This window comes from Dipodomys spectabilis, unplaced genomic scaffold (genome assembly GCF_019054845.1).
Source record: "Dipodomys spectabilis isolate Male_0828 unplaced genomic scaffold, ASM1905484v1 ptg000069l, whole genome shotgun sequence".
Classification (NCBI taxonomy): domain Eukaryota; kingdom Metazoa; phylum Chordata; class Mammalia; order Rodentia; family Heteromyidae; genus Dipodomys; species Dipodomys spectabilis.
The window spans coordinates 10,001,259-10,022,457 of NW_024870746.1; the positions used below are offsets into that span (position 1 = coordinate 10,001,259).

The 21,199-nt window shown below is 43.7% G+C and overlaps 1 protein-coding gene across 1 annotated transcript; it reads left to right on the forward strand.

Moving 5' to 3' along the window:
* The first annotated feature begins 6,989 nt into the window (after window positions 1-6,989).
* On the forward strand, window positions 6,990-15,033 carry Ensa (endosulfine alpha). The gene is made up of 4 exons (XM_042681291.1): window positions 6,990-7,188; window positions 9,003-9,128; window positions 10,965-11,131; window positions 14,692-15,033. The coding sequence occupies exons 1-4, from the start codon at window positions 7,132-7,134 to the stop codon at window positions 14,705-14,707; spliced, it is 366 nt and encodes a 121-aa protein (XP_042537225.1). The 5' UTR covers window positions 6,990-7,131; the 3' UTR covers window positions 14,708-15,033.
* Window positions 15,034-21,199: the final 6,166 nt, after the last annotated feature.

Consider the following 21,199-nt stretch of genomic DNA (forward strand, 5'->3'; position numbering starts at 1 on the left):
TGTAGTGCTGAGGAATCGAACCCAGGGCCTCATGCATGCAAGGCAAGCACTGTACCACTGAGCCACCTTCCCAGCCCCTATCTTCTTTTATTTTACTCAAGGCTAATACTCTACCACTTGAGCCAAAGCACCACTTCTGGCCTTTTCTGTTTATGTGGTACTGAAAAATTGAACCAAGGGCTTCATACATGCTAGGCAAGCACTCTACCACTAAGCCACATCCCCAGTCCCACAAGAGACTCTTATCTAATAATGAATCACTCAAAATCCAGAAGTAGTTCTCTGGCTCAAAGTGGTAGAGGACAGCCTTGAGTAAAAAGAGCTCAGGGACAGCACCCAGGCCCTGGGTTCAAGCCCCATGACTGACAAAATAGGAAGGAAGAAAGGAAGGGAGGGAGGAAGGGAGGGAGGGAGGGAGGGGAGAGAAAGAAAAAGAAAGTAAGTTTCCTGCCCAATGCCAGTGGCTCATGCCTGTAATCCTTGATACCCAGTAGGCTGAGATCTGAGAATCTAAGGATTATGGTTCAAAGATAGCCTGGGTAGGAAAGTCCATGAGATTCTTATCTCCAATTAAGTACTAAAAAAGCCAGAAGTATATTTGTAGCACAAGTAGTAGAACACTAGCCTTGAGCATACAGTAAGCTGGGGACAGTGCCCAGACCCTAGTTCAAGCCCCCAGACTGGCACACACACAAAAAAGTTCCTATCTAGAAGAGACAATGTAAGTCTAGGATTAGGGGATATAAAGAGAACAGTCAGTGAGCTGTGCTAATGTCAAGTATTTATTTTTATTTTCTTTGGGTCCTACTGGTTGACGACTACAGAGAGGCAGTCTAAGAAAGGATAAAACGTGGCAAGTCCTCCTGATCAGAAGTAATGAAATAGTAATAATTGCATCTGCTATCCAAACCTACCTAGCCCCACAAAAATTCCCTTCCAACTCTATTTGTTTTAACTTCAATAGAAAATAAAAATTATAAATAAAAACAAATTCTAAGAGACTGATCAGAGCTTTAGTCTGGCTCTGTCAAAATTCAAAACATAGCCTAGATGTTGTCTCTATCTGGCCTAGCTTTTCTTCCTATATGAACAATTCACCGTGAACTGAAATCAGGTTTTCCTGTGGAAATTTTGTCTTGATTGGGAGATAGAAGCTGAGTTCTTTCTTGCAACTCTTAGTGTTTATTTTTATACTGTATGTCCATAAATTGAGGATGTCTTCAGTTTGAATCTGATAACACTGACTGCCAAACACCTCATTTAATGTATATGGCCTTCAACATTTCTGTACAATAAAGATCAGTCATTGTGTCTCTGGTATCTGTGTGCACAGTTTCATAACTCCATTTGTTTTCATTAGAAATAAATTTCCACGGTCAGATTCTGGTGGCTCATACCTATAATCCTAGCTACTCGGGAGGGTAAGATCTGAGGATCTCAGTTCAAAGTAGGCCTGGGCAGGAAAGGCAGTGAAACTTTATCTCCAGTTAAACACTAGAAAACTGGAAGTGGCACCATAGTTCAAAATGGTAGAGTGCTAGCCTTAAGCAAAAGAGCTCAGAGACAATACCCAGACCTCAAGTTTAAGCCTCGTGACTGGCAAAAAAATAAATAAAAACGGATGAGCCGAACATTGGTGGCTCATGCCTGTAATTCTAGTTACGGGGGTGGGGGGGGGGTGGGGGGGGGCTGAGATATGAGGATTCTGGTTCAAAGCCAGCCCATGAGACTCTTATCTCCAATAAACCACTCAGAAAACCAGAAGTGGTGTTGTGGCTCAAGTGGTAAAGCACTTGCCTTGAGCTGAAGAGCTGAGAGACAGCACCTAGGCCCAGAGTTCAAGCCCCATGACTGACAAATAATAATTCCACAGACTTTCCTACCTGAGCTGGCTTTGAACTGTGATCCTCAGATCTCAGCCTCTTGAGTAACTAGGATTACAGGTGTGAGCCACTGGTGCTAGTTTGAGCTGGTTATTATTATTATTATTGCCAGTTCTGGCACTTGAACTCAGGGCCTGGGCACTGTTCCTGAGCTGATTTTGCTCAAAGCACTCCACCACTTGAGCCACTGCACCACTTCTGGCTATTTCTTCTGTATTTGTGGTACTGAGGAATGGAACCCAGGGCTTCATGCATGCTAGGCAAGCACTCTATCACTAAGCCACATTGTCTTCCCAAGCTGGATTTTTGTTTTGTTTTTTGGTTGGTCGTGGGGCTTGAACTCTGGGCCTGGGTGCTGTCCCTTAGCTCTTCCGCTCAAGGCAAGCCCTCTACCACTTAAGCCATTGCACCACTTCCAGTTTTCTGAGTGGTTTATTGGAGATGAGAGTCTCATGGACTTTCCTGCCCGGGCTGGCTTTGAACCTCCATCCTGAGATCAGAGCCTCCTGGGTAGCTAGGATTACAGACATGAGCCACTGGCGCCCGGCCTGAGCTGGTTGTTTTTTAAGTGGGTTCTTATTTCCTCCCCAGGTCCCTGGACTACAATCTGTCCTACTTTTGGCTTCCACCACACCCAGCTTCTTCCATTAAGAGTACTAGAGTTTAAACTAAGGGCCTTACACTTGCTAGGTTGCCCCTCTGTCACTTAGCCACACTTCTAGTCCTGCTTTTTGCTGGTTATTTTGGAGATAGTATTTGTCAAGCTTTTCTGCCTGGGCTAGCTTTGAACTTTTTTTTTTTTTTTTTTCTGTCGGTCATGGGGCTTGAACTCGGCCTGGGGGCACTATCCCTCAGCTCTTCAGCTCAAGGCTAGCACTCTACCACGTAAGCCACAGCGCCACTTCCAGTTTTCTAGTGGTTAATTGGAGATAAGTCTCACGGACTTTCCTGTAGGGGCTGGCTTTGAACAGAGATCCTGAGATCTCAGCCTCCTAAGGATTACAGGTGTGAGTCACCTGTACCCGGCTCGTGTTGAACTTTTGAATCCCCTGAAGAATCTGGGAGTAGCTGGGATTTCAGATTTGTACCAGGCCTGGCTCCTAGTTGTTACTCTTGCCATAGTTTCTCTCTTCTTTTCCTAGTGGCCTCAACCAGGGGTCATCACCTTCTATCATTTGCATATGGAGTGGTCCTCTAAATTGTCTTTCTTTTCTCCTTCCCCTCTGCCAATCTATAATTGTCCTAATCTACTCTTATTGTCCCAGTTTACAGACAACCATTCCTGAAGCATTCCTTAATTTCAACAAGAAATTATCCTTAAACACTTAGAATGCAGCTGGTTTGGTAAGGATCATGTGGTTATTTCTGTGCCTTTGCAAGGTATACTTAAATATTTAGGTCCCAATCACCTTCTTCCCTAATCATATACTCTAAGACATGAAGTTCATGGCTTCACTCTTGATTAAATCAACTTCAGTGACTATGACAACCATGCCATATCAGTCACTAATTATAATCAGTATATGACAGAACTTGTCATACCTACAATTTCTCTATGCTAATGATACATGATATAAATTTGAAATTTCCCTAACACTGAAACCTGTTCTTTGGCCTGTCTTAGTTCTACCAAACCTGAACTTCCTCTGTCTACTGGCTTCGAGTTCTTCAACTCCTTTAGATCATGAGACTTATTCTGTCTTTCCTAAAGACCTGAGGCTTGGGAAACATCAGTCAGGAATTCAGAGACAAACACTATAAATGAATAACCCTAGTCTTTCCTTTAAGCCTTACAGTTCCTCATAAGCTGAAGTGATAGCTAGAAGGAAAAAGAACAGCTTTCTCCCACTAACACTGCCCACTTGCTCAAAATAATTAGTGTGCTCTGGATACTGAGCAAAGGATATCTTAAAGACCCTTATCCTGGAGAAAGACACACATGGGAAAATGATTCTTTTTGGAACAAAATATGTTGAAAATACTTACCTCAAGGATGCACATCTATCTTATAGGGAATGTATAACAAAATCTATCCTTTCTTTGAAGAGATGTCTAGACATCAATGGCCCAAGTTTAGTGAGCAAACCAACCTTGACATTTCTGGCCTAACCAGACACTGGTGACTTACAACCTGTAATCCTAGCTACTCAGGAGGCTGAGATCTGAGGATCATGGTTTGAAGTCAATCTGGGCAGTAAAGTCCACCAGACGCTTATCTCCAGTTAACCACCTGAAAACCAGAAGTGGTGCTTTGGATCATAGTGGTGGAAAGCTAGCCTTGAGTAAAAGAAACTAAAGTTCAGTGCCCAGGCCTTGAGTTCAAGCCCTATGACCAACAAAACAATGTGTTTATTGCATAAGAAAAAGAAAAAGAAGAAAAGGAAAGGCAAGGAAAAGAGGAAAGGAAGGAAGGAAGGAAGGAAGGACAAACCTCTGGCTTAGTTGATAAAACTGTGTAACTGCAAGAATGATAAAATGGCTGGGCGCCAGTCACTCACACCTGTAATCCTAGCTACTCAGGAGGCTGAGATCTGAGAATTGCTGTTTAAATCCAACTTCAGCAGGAAAGTCTGTGAGACACTTATTTCTAATTAACCATCAGAAAACCAGAAGTGGAGCTGTGGCTCAAAGTGGGAGAACACTAGCTTTGAGTGAAGAGAGCTCAGGGACAGTGCCCAAACCCCAAGTTTAAGCCCATGACCAGCACAAAAAAAAAAGAAAAAGCTGGGGTAGAATTATAGGTGTGAACCACCAGCGCTGGGCAACTGTTTTGTGTTCTTAACTGCCACTTTTCCAAATTAAATCCCAATTATCCCTATATAAAGTTTATAGTAGATTCAAGGCTGGAGAGCCTATCTCTACTATCTTTCTGATTAGCTAACAAGTTAATTTTTGTAATGGCAGTTCAGTTACACTCTGGCCTTTTTTTTTTGTATTTCATTGATTATTGAACTATTCCAAAACTTCTTATTCTGGCATACAAAACCCACCACGTTCTGGTTACCATTTTGTTTTTCTAGTTTTGCTGTTCCAATATTCTTCATCTCTACCTAGCAAGTTAAGTTCTTTAAGTTTCATTTCCAACTGATTCTTGGTGGCTCACAACTGTAATCTTAGCTACTCAAGAGGCTGAGATCTGAGAATTTGGGTTGGAAGCTGGCCCAGGCAGGAGAGTCTGTGAGAATTATCTCCAATTAACCACCAAAAAGCCAGAAATGGTGCTATGGCGCAAGTGGTAGGATAATCAATGACCCGCTTCAAAAAAAGGATAGCTTTTGTTTTACATTCCCTATGAGACAGATGTTCATCCTTGAGGTAAGTATTTTCTATGTATTTTGTTCCAAAAGCCTTGAGCAAAAAGGCTCAGTGACAGCAGCAACACCCAAGCCTTGAGCTTAAGTTCCAGGGCTTGCACCCCAAAAAAATTCATCTTTGCCACCTTTGCCACAAAGTAGGATTTTTTTTTGTTGGTGGTGGTGGTGGGTTTTTTGGACCCTACACTAAATATAAGCCTTTCTTTGATCTCACAGAAAACTCACATTTTTGTATGGTAACAGTCTGTATATTCCACTGTTCCTCAAACTTTTCCACCATAAGTACACTTAGTGATACATAATAATGAACAGATGGCCCTGAAGTTGTTACAAAAAGTTGCTTGAAACATTTTTATTATGAAGTTAGCAGTATTAATATCAGACCAGCTTTTTTTTTCTTTTTCTTTCTTTCTTTCTTTTTTTTTTTTTAGGGCTTGAACTCTGGGCCTGGGCGCTGTTCCTCTGATCTTCAACTCAAGGCTAGTGCTCTATTACTTGAACCACAGCACCACTGCTGGCTTTTTCTATGTGGTGCTGAGGAATCAAACCCAGGGCCTCATGCATGCAAGGCAAACACTCTACCATTGAGCCACCTTCCCAGCCCCTAGACCAGTTTTTTAAATATAAAGATGTGCAGGGCACCCAGTGGCTCATTCTCCTAGCTACTCAAGAGGCTGAGATTCAGCAGATTGTGGATCAAGGCAACCCTTGGGGCAGAAAAGTCCACAAGACTCCATCTCCAAAATAATCAGCAAAACAGATATGGAGGTTTTGGAGGGTGAACAAATGCAGCAGTGGTACTCACTAGACATTAAATGACCTATACAACTTGTAGGTTGGGGATGGGAGGAAAAAATTGGGAAAGTGAGGGAATAGTTGACATTGTCCCAAAAGAAATGGACTCTTTGCTTAACCTATGTAACTGTAATGTTTCTGTACATCACCTTTTCAATAACAATAAAAAATACTTTTAAAAAGAAAAAAGCCATGTTAGAGGCATGGCAGAAATGGTTGAGCACTAGCTGTGAGTGAAAAAGCCCCGGGTTTAAGCCCCAGTGGCAGCAATAAAGCCGATGAAGACAAAAATACAAGTATTGTTGTCTTCCCCTGACAGATGCTCAAGAACTATTTTTTGAACTATGATTTTGTTTATGTTAACTACATTTGCGAAATGTTTATCCTGTTTCTAGAACTGTGCTCCCAGTTTCAAGGAGTTAAGTCTCTATGGGATGATCCTGAACAGTTATAAAGCCTTGCACGGGTTATGGAACATAAACCATAGTGTTCTTATTTTTTGTTCTGGTGGTTCTGAGGTTGGAATATTAGAAAACTGTTGAGCATTGCTTTGAAGTTCACTTTGACCTCCCAATTTGATTCTTGGTGATTGAGAATTTCTTGTTAACATTGGGTAAAGCTTACTTCACTCCACCTGAGAACAGAGATCACTCCACCTGAGAACAGATATCACTCCACCTGAGAACAGAGAGAGGGTTTTTACATCCTTTGGTTCTGCAGTTGTTCCTCGTCTCGCAAGCACTGGGAGGTGGTAGTTGAAAAAAGTCTGAGCCCACACTCAGAGCAAAACTGCCAAAGCTCCTAGTCCCGCCTCCAGCATCCTCTAAAATATTCTAATTGGGCCTAGTGGCTCACTCTCTTCTCGGGTTGGTCCTCTAGTTTGTCGGTCACCTCACTAGGGCCCACCTCTAGCCAGCAGCTATTGGTAGATCGTTACATCATTGCCCCATCCCTCCCACCCTCATTGGCTCCCATAGGAAGAGGCGGTCTCAACGTCACGGGCAAGGGCCGCCATTTTGACTGAGCAACCATAGTGACAGGAGCCGAAGCTGCAGCGCTGGTTGTCCCCGTCTCCCCTCCCCCTTCCCTTCTCCGGTTGAATTCCCGGGCCCCCTACACTCCACCGTCCCGGCCCTGCCATGTCCCAGAAACAAGAAGAAGAGAACCCTGCGGAGGAAACCGGAGAGGAAAAGCAGGTGAAATGGAAGGGGTGCAGGCGGGTGAGCTGGGGGCGGCCGCGATGGGGCGGGAAACAGTCTCCCACCGGTGCGGATTGGTCGCCATGGTCTCAGGCTCTGCAGGGGTTGGCCACTTCTTGCGTCACGCTGGGTGAGTTTCAACGCGTCCTCTTCTCTGGCGCTGATTAGTTAGGTCGTTTGTCAGTCTGTGCAATGCTCTTCCTGATTGGTCAGTGGGCCTACTGCTGAAGCCATGGAAGCTACGGTATAATTGGTCAAACCTGGATGTGGGCGGGTATTTGGAAAGACTAGGTGAATGACGGGTGAGGGAGAGGGGGTTGGTGGTCCTGGATTGTTGAGTGATGTTTGATTAGTAGGGGTAAATGGCCCTCAAGGCAAGCTAGGGCCTCCATCCTCAATCTGCCGAAGGATACAGTAAAAGTAAAGATGTTTAACAAAAGAAAAAAAAAGAATAGCATTGGGGGAGGGGAGAAGAATAATTATTACCATGGCTAGCTTAAGGTGGCAACTTTCTCAGACTTGTTATTAGAAATGATCTGTTGTTCAGTGACGACTGAACAAGAAAAAAAGAAGACTAGATCTCCAGACATAATGTGGAGGTTAAGCCTAGAAAAGACACTGACAGAGTCGTGACAAGAAAGACATCACCATTTTTCCCTTAGACTGCCAAAGCAGTGAGACTCAATCTAGCTGCCATTCAATGATAAAAACACTAACATCAAATACACTCCTTCTTGGGGTTTATAACATTTAGTACTGGGCTCTAATAACTTGGTGTTATATCTAAACAGTATTTTCTAGGGAAATTCCACTAATAAGAGGCATACATTGACTTCAGGTCCTTATAAAAATTAGGAAAGATCAGCAAGGCATGCAGAAAACAAGAGAGAACAGCAAGAGCCCTGGGAGACATTTGCGCTCCTGGCATTTCCCCAACTTAAGTCACTTATCCCACCCCCAGGATAGGCATTGATTTTCTTTTTTTTAATGAACACAAATGTGTGAATACTGATGAAGTCACTGTTTCTTGAGTTTCCTGTGATTTTTTTTGTTTGTGTGTCACAATGCCTATCACAGTATTTATGGAAATGCTGAAGCAATGATATGCAATTACTTGGTGGAGCTAGTTGGAGAAGAAAACATAGCTAGCCACCTCCATGGGAAGATCTACCAAATGGCTGTCACAAAAACAACTCCTTTGGCCTGCAAGACATCCTTATTACCTTTTATCATCCGAAGCACTGGCCAGTGTTTTGGTCTTTTTTTCTTCTTGTCTTTCCTGCCATCTGTGCTGAGTAAGGTGTATATCTCTATGATTCAAGTGTTATGTTTAGGCATTACCTTTGACCCAGTGCTCACAAGTTACTTGGTAGTTCCTTGGGTGTGGGATGAAAAGCAGCTTTTTTTTTTGGGGGGGGGGTCCGGTTGTGGGGCCTGAACTCTGGGCCTGGGTGCTGTCCCTCAGCTCTTCAGCTGAAAGCTAATGCTCTACCACTTGAGCCACAGCGCCACTTCTGGCTTTTTTTTTTTTTTTTTTTGCTTATGTGGTGCTGAGGAATCGAACCCAGGGCCTCTTGCATGCAAGGCAAGTGCTCTACCACTGAGCCACCTTCCCAGCCCCCAAAAGCAGCTTTTCTTTTTCTTATAGTACAAGTCATCTTGCGCTTTAGGGCTTTGAACAAAAGTCTATCTTTAAAAGCAGAGTAAGGGTAGCTTGTTTAAAAGTGGGTAAATCTCCAGAAAAAATGTTTTCAGATATTAAAAGCAATTGTTTCTCAGCCTTTTAACTTTATTTGGTTTGTTTCCTTTAGGACACACAGGAAAAAGAAGGTATTCTTCCCGAGAGGGCTGAGGAGGCAAAGCTAAAGGCCAAATACCCAAGCCTAGGACAAAAGCCTGGAGGCTCTGACTTCCTGATGAAGAGACTCCAGAAAGGGGTATGGGACACTTTCTCTTACCCTCTTTGAATGAAGGGTACTTTGGATGATGTCTGGAGATTTTTTTTGGAGGTTTTATTGTTGGTCAGTAACAAAGAAGAAACAAACTTGAAAAGAGAAAACCACGTTATTGTAAATCTCTGATATAATATCAGCTTCCTTCTGATGTCTTTTATAGGAAATTAGGCTGATAGTAGGGCATTTGGGTATGTGGTATAACAGGCATTAAAAGAAGGATGTTAGGGACTAGAAATGCAGCCTACTCCCAAGCATCTGCCTGCTTGGATGGTAAGAAGTTTTAGGAGATTACTGATAAATTTTGGGGTGCACTAATTCAGAAAAACAAAGCCAGCTATCCTACATAAATCCTCAATTTGAAATAAATAGATTTCCTCAGAACCTTAAAGTTAGCACTAGACATCAAACATACTCCCTCTCAAGAGGCTTTTTGTGTCTAGAGTGGTCTTCCTGAACTGGGAATGTAGCTCAAGTGTAGAGCCCTTGTTTAGCATGTACAAGGTCCTAGATGTGTGATTCCTTAGCACCAAAACAGTAACCACCACCACAACAAAAAGGTTTTCTCACAAAAGTCTACTTTCAGTCATCCTACTCTTAACCATGTTCCTTGGTCCCTGAAGCTGACGGGAGATTGTAAGACATTAAGATGGAATGTGCTCTTTGGTGTGGATGGAGTGGAGACTGAAACAGATTCCTGTGGAGATTCCCAGTTATTGAGTCCCAGGCACAGATGATAACATGATGCTGTTTGCAGTTTACCTCTCTATAGCCAGGCAGGCGTGGGCAGGCTGTCATAGCCCTGGAACATGTGTGGGAGTGGTGGGAAAGAGAAACACATGAGCCTCCTGAACAAGCCCAGTTCCTATTCCTTGTCTGAGAACAACATATTTTATTTTGAGCTTGTTGGCTTCAAGTTGGTCTTCTGTGTCTGTTATCTATTCTTGTTTCTCCTGTATCAAGCTATTGCTTTGCACCTAGTAAGGTCCTCAGGGTACTTAATGAGTGAAGTAAATAATTCTAGTTGAGCCACATTCTGGTGGCTCATGCCTGTAATCCTATCTTGTCAGGAGCTAGGGATCATTGTTTGAAGCCAGCCCAAGCCAAAAAGTCCATGCGACTCTTATTTCTAGTTAACCACCAAAAATGTCAGATAGAAGTGGAGCTGTAGGGCTGGGAAGGTGGCTCAGTGGTAGAGTGCTTGCCTTGCATACATGAGGCCCTGGGTTCAATTACTGGGCACCACATAAGCAGAAAAAGCTGGAAGTGGTGCTACAGCTCAAGTGGTAAAGTGCTAGCCTTGAGCTGAAGAGCTGAGGGACAGCGCCCAGGCCCAGAGTTCAAGCCCCACCACCAACAACACAAACAAAAACAGAAGTGGAGCTGTAGCTCATGATAGAGTGTCAACTTTGAGTGAACAAGACAAGTAATAGTTCAAGGCCCTGAGTTCAAGTCCTAATACTAGCATATACCTACACACACACACACACACACACACACACACACACACACACACACACACAAAATAGTAGTAATTCTAGTTGAACTGTCTTGTACTGAGTACAAAGTATATAGTAGCTGTCCCTTGGAAAACATAGACTATTACTAGGGAACTACTTACAAAGCTATAAAAGCTGGAGCACTAAGAAGACATGAAAGCATGTTATTAATGTTCCAGTGTGTGTGAGGAAGACTTCTTGAAAGATCTCAGTGTGGATGAGAGTTTACAATGGATGTGAGATGTGAGTCTCCTTGATTTTGTGGACTGTAAGAGCTCCTCATTCACCTGAGCCTTCCCCCTTCCCCTATCTTGTCTCTTAGCAAAAATACTTTGACTCAGGAGACTACAACATGGCCAAAGCCAAGATGAAGAATAAACAGCTGCCAAGTGCAGGACCAGACAAGAACCTGGTGACTGGTGACCACATCCCTACCCCGCAGGATCTACCCCAGAGAAAGTCCTCACTCGTCACCAGCAAGCTTGCGGGGTAACCTGGGCCCTCTTCTCCTCCCCTTCCTCACCCACTGGCCTTTCATATATTGTAGGCAGGGATGGAGTGGACACTTAGTCAGATCTTTTTAGCTTGCTAGCCAGGAAAAAAACTGATGCTGCAGGGGGGCTGCTGAGAAGGTAATGTAGGTTGAAGAGGGGCTCCAAGTTCATTCTTAGTTAAATCGAGAGATCTACACTCTACTGTAGCCCAGATAGGGGCCTAGAAATAGAGGGATTAGGGTTGGATAGTACTGACAACGCTTTGTCTTATGTGAGTAACTGGGGTGATAATGATTTCTTCTTTTGGTAGAGAAAGTACCAAAATTGGCTAGGCTGAGCCTTGGAATCATGTGACAGATTTAATATCCCAAGGCTCACCTGACCTGACCTAGTTGGGAAAGGCAGATTGAATGAGTCTTGTTTTCTGTGCTTCTAAGTGTTTTGTCCCTTAGGCTGCTATTGCTTCATGTTTCCATTATGACAGGTTTAGAACCTTCAAAAAGGAAAACTAATTTGCTTGCCTAAAACTACAGCGCCCACTTTCCCTCCTTAACATCTCTTACAGTTTGCCCTAGCTTGCAAATAATACAAAGATTGATGAAAACTATCCATGGAAAATGGGTACCTTCTCTCTCTTCCAGCATGTTGCTTTCGAAAGTATCATGGCATAGTGAAAAGAGCAGTGGTTTAGAAGTCAACTTATCTGGGTTCTGTTTCCATTTGGTCTTAGCAGTAACTGATGTATAACCTTGGCTGGGTTATTCAGCCTGTCTGCGTTTCTGTTTCCTCATCCATGAAATAAGAGTTAACCGTACAAAATTGATTCTGATTCTAAAATCCTATATCTGCCAGCTGAAAAACTCTGTACTATCTGTCCTAAAACTAAAAGTGCAGAAGACACTGTAGGTGAGCTTCCACACTATAATCCACAGAGGCAAAACTTTAGGGCTACAGGAGGAGAGGGGAAGTTTGAGGTTTGAGGACTATATATTTAGGCAACAGACTTTAATAGGTGTATCCTGGTCTTGAGGCTCAATTTTAAAAAAAGCCACATACATCTTGAAGAAGCTAGCCATGGGCTGGGAAGGTAGCTCAGTGGTAGAGTGCTTGCCTCGCATGCATGAGGCCCTGGGTTTGATTCCTCAGCGCCACATAAGCAGAAAAGGCCGGAAGTGGCACAGTGGCTCAAGTGGTAGAGTGCTAGCCTGAGCTGAAGAGCTCAGGGACAGCGCCCAGGCCTAGAGTTCAAGCCCCACAACCGACCAAAACAAAAAGCTAGCTAAGCTCAGTTATGCCCTCGTGGAGACCCATGTCTCAGGTGTACTTTGGATGTCTGCTGTGTTGTTAGGGAGAAAGGAAGAAAAGGGATAACACTGAGCTAGCCCTGGGACTTAGTGCTACTGCAGGGCTGAAGCAGCAAGCTTTTAAGAGATGATTCACTTTAGAAGAAGCTGGGGAAAGTGTTTAGGTTTAGGAAAGGAAGACTGAGAAATCTGCCGTCTACTCTTAGTAAGCCAGTTCTTGTGCAATAAGAAGGCAGCAGTGCTGACTCATAAACATGTGGGAGAAGAGCTTGTGGTAACCAGGATCTTTAGTTCTCACCAGCTTGGCCTGAGTCTTACTGAATGTAGCCTGCCACCTCTGACAAAGAGCACCAGGCTGAAAACTATTCAAGAGAACAAGATTCTCTACTCCTTTCTTGCCCTTCATCTCACAAATTCTGATTTGCCAAACACTAGGCCCATTGAGAACGACTCGCTGGTATGCTGGGGGGGAGTGGGAGGGAGGTGTAGATATATTGCTGACCAGCCAGTCCACTTGCTGGCTGTCAACTCAGATTGGTTAGAAAAAGGTTGGTGAGGAAGGAACGGAGAGCAGGATCCCCAGACTCCCTGGCCCCCCAAACTCCTTGACTGTCACCTGTAATTGTATATAATTCATGTGTTTCTTGCTCCATTCTCTCATGCTCACCCTTAACCTAAAGTCCATGTGGGAAGGGGAAAATGCTCAACATCATTGTATAGTTTCCTTGACTGTCCCAGCCATGTTGTACATAGATATGTCATGTTATTATATATATAAATATATATATAATTTTGTACGTTTTCTTCATCTCTGATCTTCTCGAATTCTGTACTTTTTTTCTTTTCTGTCTGAGCTGCCGTCTCTTTCAGTCAAGTTTGAGTCCTAAAGATATTCACAATTAGTCTGGTATTTAGGAAAGAATAGAAGGAATAAGAAGATCAAACTGGTCAGGTACCAGTGGCTCATACCTATAGTCATAGTTGCTTGAGCAGCCAAGATCTGAGGATTGTGATTGGAAGCCAGCCCAAGCAGCAAACACTGAGACTCTTATCTCCAATTAACACTAAAAAGCCAGAAGTAGCCAGGCACCAGTGGCTTATACCTATAATCCTAGCTACTGAGGAGCTAAGATCCAAGGATGATGGTTGGAAGCCAGCCTGGGCAGGAAAAGTCTGTGAGACTCTTTTATCTCCAGTTAATCACAGAAATAGCCAGAAATGCTGCCGTAGCTCAAATGGTAGAGTGTCAGCCTTGAGCAAAAAAACTCAGGGACAGTGCCCAGACCCCAAGTTCAAACCCTAGGATTGGCACAAAACAACAACAAAAATGGTTAGTCTCACACCAGCAGGTCATCTGTAAGAAAACAAAGGGGCAAGCTAGTCTTATATTTGCCACCTGTTTCCACAGCTTGAAGTACATAGCTTCCTTAACAAAAGTCTTGGTAAAATCAAAGTGATTAAATTCACTCCAAATAGCGTATGCACGGTCTGACTGGCCTCCGTGTGATGTGGTGACCACTTCCCCACTGTGTGGCCTCCAGTGCTGCCGGAGCCTTAGGTCCCTTTCCTAAAAACATCTAGTTATTTGGTGTCTACAGAATTGTTTTCCTGTGTTTGTTTTCTACAAGTAACTCCAAAAAAGGCAAGAAATGCTCTATTTGTAGATAGGAAAAGACAAGTTCTCTCACCCTTTCTTTTTACAAAAAGTTCTCTAATTCTCTTATGCATAAGACCACGGTGTGGTAATGAGTACCTGCTTCTCTGGAGTCAGAAGTAGGAGTATCAGGGCTGGGAATGTGGCTTAGTTGTAGAGTGCTTGCCTAGCATGCATGAAGGCCTTGGTTCAATTCCTCAGTAAAAGCCAGAAATGGCACTGTGGCTCAAGTGGTAGAATGCTAGCCTTGAGCACAAAGAAGCTCAAGGAGAAAGAAAAGAAGTAGAAGGATCACAAATTTAAGGCTAGCCTGGGCAAAGTTAGCAAGATCTTCTCTCAAAAAAAAAAAAAAAAAAAAATGGCTAGAAGTATGGCTCAACTGGTAGAGGTCCCCAGTATCATTAAAAAGAGAGAGAGGAGAGAGAGAGAAAGAGAGCACGCCATGCCGACCTATGTTAGGTAGTCTAATGATTAATTGTGTGGAGGAATCATGGGAGACTGGGATGAAATTATGAAATTCAAGGTTTTCCCCTACTACTTGACAGTGTTTTTTTTGTGTGTGTGTTTTGTTTTTTTTTCTTCTGTGTTTGTCCACAGTGGCCAAGTTGAATGATGCTGCCGGGGGCTCTGCCAGATCCTGAGATGCCGCCCCTGGGTCCTGTGCTGGCTCCTCCCCTCCCTGCTTTTGCAGCCGGGGGTCGGGTGGTGGCTTGGGAATGGGCTGGAGAGGCAGAAGCCCCTGCCCGCTGGTGTCCTAGCGCATGGAGCCCCTTAGCCTGAGCACCAAGGCCTTGACCTTTCTTTGTTTCACCTTTTTTTCCAAATAACTGTTGGGAGAAATCTCAATGAAGTCCTGTGGGTGTGGTGGAGAGGGTGGGGTGGAGAGTCGGTGGATATGAATTTGAATTTAGAGTTCATAAAAAAGCATTCCTGACTGTCTTCCTCCTTACCTGTATGGTTGGTGTGGGGTGGGTATAATGGGGGCAGCAGTGGAATAGATGAGTAGGAGTTTAAGTTCTGCTGTGGAGATAAATGCCTTATTTGAATGTGGCTGGAGACCTGGTGCCAGGTAAAAGCAACTGGGGCTTCAACCGATGGAAACAGCTCCTCGGGCTCTCAGAGCAAGCTGAGAGCTCAGTGGTAACTGTTCACTAGGCGCTGTCCTTGAAATAGATTTGCTGTGGGGAGAAGGGCAGTGAACGTGACAGAAAAGAGCCGTGAGTGTGAGGCGCCCCACAGAGCTGACTTTTGTAGTATTTGAAATAAAAAGACCAAGGAAAAACCCCACCCAGCAATACTCTGAAGCAGTTGGTATGATCTGTTGGGGTTCCAGAGGGTGAAGAGAACAAAAGTAAACACCCCATTCAGGGGAGAAGGTAAGATGGGGCCCTGACTTTCTAAGGAAGAAAAGGGGCTGTAACGTGGGGTGCACCTGGCTTCCTCACTTACATCACTTAGGGAGAGAGCAGGAATGGCGGCGCACACACGAGGGCTTACCCCATCCATCCCTTTGTTCTGTAGCTAATGTAGACGATAGAGGAGAAAGCGGCTCACAAAATGAGAGATTGAGGGTATTTGACTTGAATAGTTTATTGACCCCTAAATCTTGGTTCAGGCTCAGCAAAAAAAGAAATGCCCATTCTTCCTTTTCTCTTTTAGTTTCCATTCCTTTTTTAAGTTCTATGTTTGTGAAGGAGAAATAGGATCTCTTAGTAATAAGCCAAAAAAAAAAATCTTTCTGAGAAATGGAGGCATGCCTCAGGTGGTTAAAGTGCCAGCTGTGAGCAAAAGAGCCAAGCAAGAGTGTCAGTTCCTGAGTTTAAGCCGCCCCAGTACTCACTCTCTCTCTCTCTCTCTCTCTCTCTCTCTCTCACACACACACACACACACACACACACACACTTTCTGCTTGTGGCCAGCAGATTTTCCTCATGATGTACCAACCTGCATGCTGGACTCCTGCCACTGAATGGAATTAAAGCTGCTTGTTGATGCCGTGTGTGACAGAAACACTTACCAAAGGAGAAATAATAAACTCACACAGGTCTCCCTTCTGTCCTTTCCCATTGCCTCAGTAGTCACTGTACAGATTGAAACTATTTGCCCATTTTACCCAACTTTGATTAGATTTGATTGTAGTATTTTCCCAAATGGGATTGCTTCAAAGTAGATAAACAAGGTCCAGGAGACAGTACAGAGATATTAGTGTTGGGCGAGGGGGACCTGGTGATGCTGCTCTACTGGAGAAGGAATCTTGGCCTAGTATGTGACTCATTCTCAGCTCTCCAAATAAATTTTCAACAACTCAGGATGTTGCTGACTTTCTCTCTCCTGATTCAGCCAGGGGGTTATGATGTATCCTCACTTCAACAGGTATAAGCACAAAGCTCTTATGAATGCAATGTAATGTGAGTGCTGTAATGAGGCTTCTCAGTCTCGTGATTTCAAGATGTTTCTGGGGAATATTCATTAGTGGAGCTCATTTCAGTACAGGTGAGAAAGTTGAGGTCTGGAGATAAATTACTTGGAAGATGGCAGAGCTGGTTAGCTGAAGTTCATGAATTAGTATCTAACAGGTTTTTGTTTTTTTGTGGTTTTCTTTGCCAGTCCTGGGCACTGTCCCTGAGCTTCTTTTGCTTGAGCCATAGCACCACTTCTGGCTTTTTTCTGTGTATGTGGTACTGAGGAATTGAAGCCAGGGCTTCATGCATGCTAGGCAAGCACTCTACCACTACCACTCTACCACTAAGCCACATTCCCAGCCCTCTTTTTTTTAAAAAATGGTTTTCATTGTGACATTTTCATGTGTATAATGTACTTTGATCATCTTTAGCCTCCAATTATATTGTTCCCCACAATTTCCACATTCCCTGATCTTTAATTTTAAGCTGTAATCAAGGGATGTTTCTAGATACCTGTATTTCTATTTAAAACTTGCCATTTGAGGTCAAATACCAGTGGTTTACACCTGTAATCCTAGCTACGCAAGAGGCTGAGATCTGAGGATTATGGTTTGAAGCCAGTGTGGACAGGAAAGTCCAAATAGCCACCAGAAAACTGGAAGTGGAGCTGTGGTTCAAAGCACCCTGGCCCTGAGTTCAAGCCCCATGACAGAGTGGGGGCGGGGGAGGGGAGAGAGAGGCAGACAGAAGAAACCTAAACTAAGTTGACAATAATATACACCATGAGCCATAGGCCTGTACAAGTCCTTGCATGAAGGCATGTACGGAGTGCCCTCTGCTGGGCTTGGAGGGCAGATCTGTTCCACCCAGGGATGAAAGGACATGAGGTGGCATACAAATAAAAGCAAATTGACGTGAAAGTCAGGAGATGAGTTATTAGCTGGATTTTGTTACAGACAAATGTGTTACCAGTAAAGATAAGATGGGCCTGGACCTAGTGGTAGAGGCCTGTAAATCCAGCACTTGGAAGGAGGCTAAAGAGGATCCAATTTCAAGGCAGCCTCGCAAAAAAGTTAGACCCTCAGTAAAATCAATAGAAGTTGGGCATGAGTATGTGTACCTGTCACTAGCTATGTTGGAAGTTTAAACTGGTTCAAAATCCAGGTTGGATTTTGAAATCCAGTACCTACTTGGAAAGAACAAGGCCTTGAGTTCAAACCCCACTCAGAACTACAAAAAAATTTAAGAATTAGAGTACATTGTAAATAGGTGGAAATGTCACAATGAAATTCCCCTGTAACTATGCTAATATGTGTATAAACAAATAAGTGCGAACAGGATGGAAAAAAATTAAAATAACTCGCCTAGGTCATAGGTTCTGAGAGTAGAAGCAGTTTTTATCTGAAAAATAACTGAAGCAAGAGAAAAGTCCCTGAGGTCCATCTCCAAGGTAACTAGCACAAAGCCAGGCTAGAGGCATGGCTCAAGTGATAGAGCACCAACTGAGCAAGCAAGCTTGAGGCCCTGAGCTCAACCCTGATAGCAGGGTAGAGGAAAAAACTAAAAAATACAAATTATAGAACGGTGATTGGAGCTGGGGGCTAGTGGCTTATGCCTGTAATCCTACCTAGTCAAGATGCTAAGATATAAGGATTACAGTTCAAAGCCAGCCTAGGCAGAAAAAGTCCCAGAAATGTATCTCTGGTTAATTATCAGAAACCCAGAAGTGGAGCTGTGACTCAAGTGGAAGAGCATGAACCTTGAGTACGCAAGCTCAAGCCCCAGGACTTAAACGTACACACACACACACACACACACACAGCCATAGCGGAGCGCTGGTGGCTCTTGTCTATAATCCTAGCTACTCAGGAAGCTGAAATCTGAGAATCAAGGTTTAGGGAAAGCCTGAGGAGGAGCGCTCAGGAGGAGTCACAAGTTCCAGGCCACCCTAGGCAACATAGCTACATAGACCTTGTTTCAAAACAACTACAACCAAATATGGTTAGGGAACAGACTGGAAGCCACTGAGTGTGTTCTAAGTACCAGTCCAGTCCCTAGATCTGTGTTTTGTCCAGTAGCATCCTATTGCTGGGTACAATGGCAGACAAGTCACTATTGTGTATGTCCTGACTTATGATTTGTAAACACATAAAGTGGACTGATGAGCCAGGCACTGGTGGCTCATTCTTGTAATCCTAGCTACTCAGGAGGCTGAGGTCTGAGGATCTTGGTTCAAAGCCAGACTGGGCAGGAAAAATTAACCACCAGAAAACCAGAAGTAGAGCTGTGGCTCAAAGTGGTAGAGTGCTAACTTTGAGCAAAAGAGCTCAGTGAAAGTGCCCAGCCCTGAGGTCTAGCCCCACAACCGACCCAAACCTACAAATAAGAAGATTAAAATAAAGTGGACTGACCAGGAAGCAAGACTAGTTTAAAGAATCCATCTTATTCCAAATAAGAAAGTAGGCTTAAGATGCAGTGGGCCGGTGGCTCACGCCTGTAATCCTAGCTACTCAGGAGGCTGAGATCTGAGGATCATGGAAGCCAGCCAGGGCAGCAAAGTCTCCATGAGACTCTTATCTCCAATTAACCACTCAAAAACCAGAAGTGGCGCTGTGGCTCAAGTGGTAGAGTGCTTGCCTTAAACTGAAGAGCTTAGGGAGAGTGCCCAGGCCCAGAGTTCAAGCCCCACCAACCAAAAAAAAAAGGTATTGAAGCCCAGCACTTGTGGCTCACGAGTATAATCCTAGCTACTCAAGAGGCTGGGATCTGAGGACCATGGTTCAAAGCTTGTCCAGGCAGAAAAGTCCCCATGAGACTTTTCTCTCCAATGAACTACTCAAAAACCAGAAATGGTGTTGTGGCTCAAGTGGGTGAGTGCTAGCCTTGGGCACAAAGAGGCTCAGGGACAGCATCCAGGCCCTGAGTTCAAGCCACAACACAAAAAAAGGTATATGATATGGATGTAGCTCAGTGGCAAAGTGCTTGCCTAACAAGTGCAATGTCCTGGGTTTGATCCCCAGTACCAAAAAGAAAGCCGGGTGCTGGTGGCTCACACCTGTAATCCCAGCTACTCAGGGGGCTGTGATCTGAGGATCTCGGTTCAAAGCCAGCCCAGGCAGGAGAGTCCATAAGACTCTTATCTCCATTAAATCACTCAGAAAACCAGAAGTGGTGCAGTGGCTCAAGTGGTAGAGCGCTAGCCTTGAGCTGAAGAACTGAGGGACAGCATTCAGGCCCAGAGTTCAAGCTCCATGACTGACAAAAAAAAAAGAAGAAGAAAAGGTGGATGATAAACTGTTGGTCAAGGTTCTTTGGTCTAGGTCAAAGGGTAGATGACTTAGAAGTAAAAGATGCAAGTGAGTAAGCTGGCAGCTATGGACATTGTAATCAAAATGCTGCTGGAGTTTGGACATTTTAGAGTTGGATACTTCCGTGGGATGGCGCGGCAATGAGGAGGAGTGAAATGGAGAAGAGGTTAGGGTGGCTGGGGTGTTAAATTACAAAGGGAGTTCTCACAACCAACTGAAGGTGAGTGGCACATTCTCTAAGGTTTTGCTATTATCAGATATGGGTAGACACTGTAAGCATTTGAGTTCCGGTCCAACCTACATTACATAATGAGACTCAGCCTGTGGATGACACTAAATATCAGCCAGGTGCAAATGGCTCAGACATGTAATCCTAGCCTCCCAGAGGCTGAGATCTGATGACTAAGGTTTAAAGCCAGCCCTGGCAGACAAATATGAGAAACTTACCTCTAATCAACCAGCAAAAAGAAGTGGAGCTGTGGCTCAATGGTAGAGTACCACCCTTGAGGGAAAGAGCTCAACAAAAGCTCCCAGCCCTGAATTCAAGCCTCAGTATCAGCACTCACACAAAATAATACAGAAGTACTGGGGGCATGAACTAAGTAGTAGAGTGCCAAGCTTGACCTCCTGAGGTTCAATCCCCAATAACACATACACACACAAATCTGTACTTTAGTGACAGGGCACTTAGTCTATATTTTTAACCTTGTTTTGACATATATATCATGGATATATATAATAGAGATTATCATGGATATGTATCATAGAGATTATAAAATATAATTCGTCAGTGTTGTAATCTTAGCTACTTGGGAGGCTGAGATAGGAAGGTTTGTGGCTTGAGGCCAGACAGCTAGTGTAGGAAAGTTTTCAAAACCCCCTTCTCAACTGACATATAATATATATAGTTTTATGTATATTACATAGTTATAAATATGTATTATTTATATATTTATAATACATTATAACTATGTATTATATAAATATATAACTATATAGAACTACATAAAACATATTATAGTGAACTTATTAAACCTCTTATAGCATTTATATTTAAAGACTTTAATTGAATAGAGTTTACACCATTCATGAACTTTTCTCACATTATTCATGTATTGCTGGTTGCACCGTTGGTTATGTCTGTCTTCCTAGCTACTTGGGAGGTGGAGATGAGGATTTGGGTTTGAGGCCAGTCCAGGCAAAAACTTCATGAGACCTCCATCTCAACAAAAAGCTGGCCATAGGTGGTATGTGCCTGGCATCCTAGCTAACAGGAGGTTGAGATTGGGGTGTGGGGGGAATCATGCTTCTAGGTCAAGCTGAGTAAAAAAGTGCATGAGACCCCATCTCTAGAAAAGCTGAATGTATGCCTCTCATTCTAACTATGGCAGGAAG

What these genes read in the sequence shown, in the direction of transcription:
- Ensa (XM_042681291.1), top strand. Translation starts at nt 7,132, where the DNA reads ATGTCCCAGAAACAAGAAGAAGAGAACCCTGCGGAGGAAACCGGAGAG. An exon ending in AAACCGGAGAGGAAAAGCAG is followed by an intron (nt 7,189 to 9,002) that starts GTGAAATGGAAG and finishes TGTTTCCTTTAG; the next exon opens with GACACACAGGAAAAAGAAGG. An exon ending in TGAAGAGACTCCAGAAAGGG is followed by an intron (nt 9,129 to 10,964) that starts GTATGGGACACT and finishes CTTGTCTCTTAG; the next exon opens with CAAAAATACTTTGACTCAGG.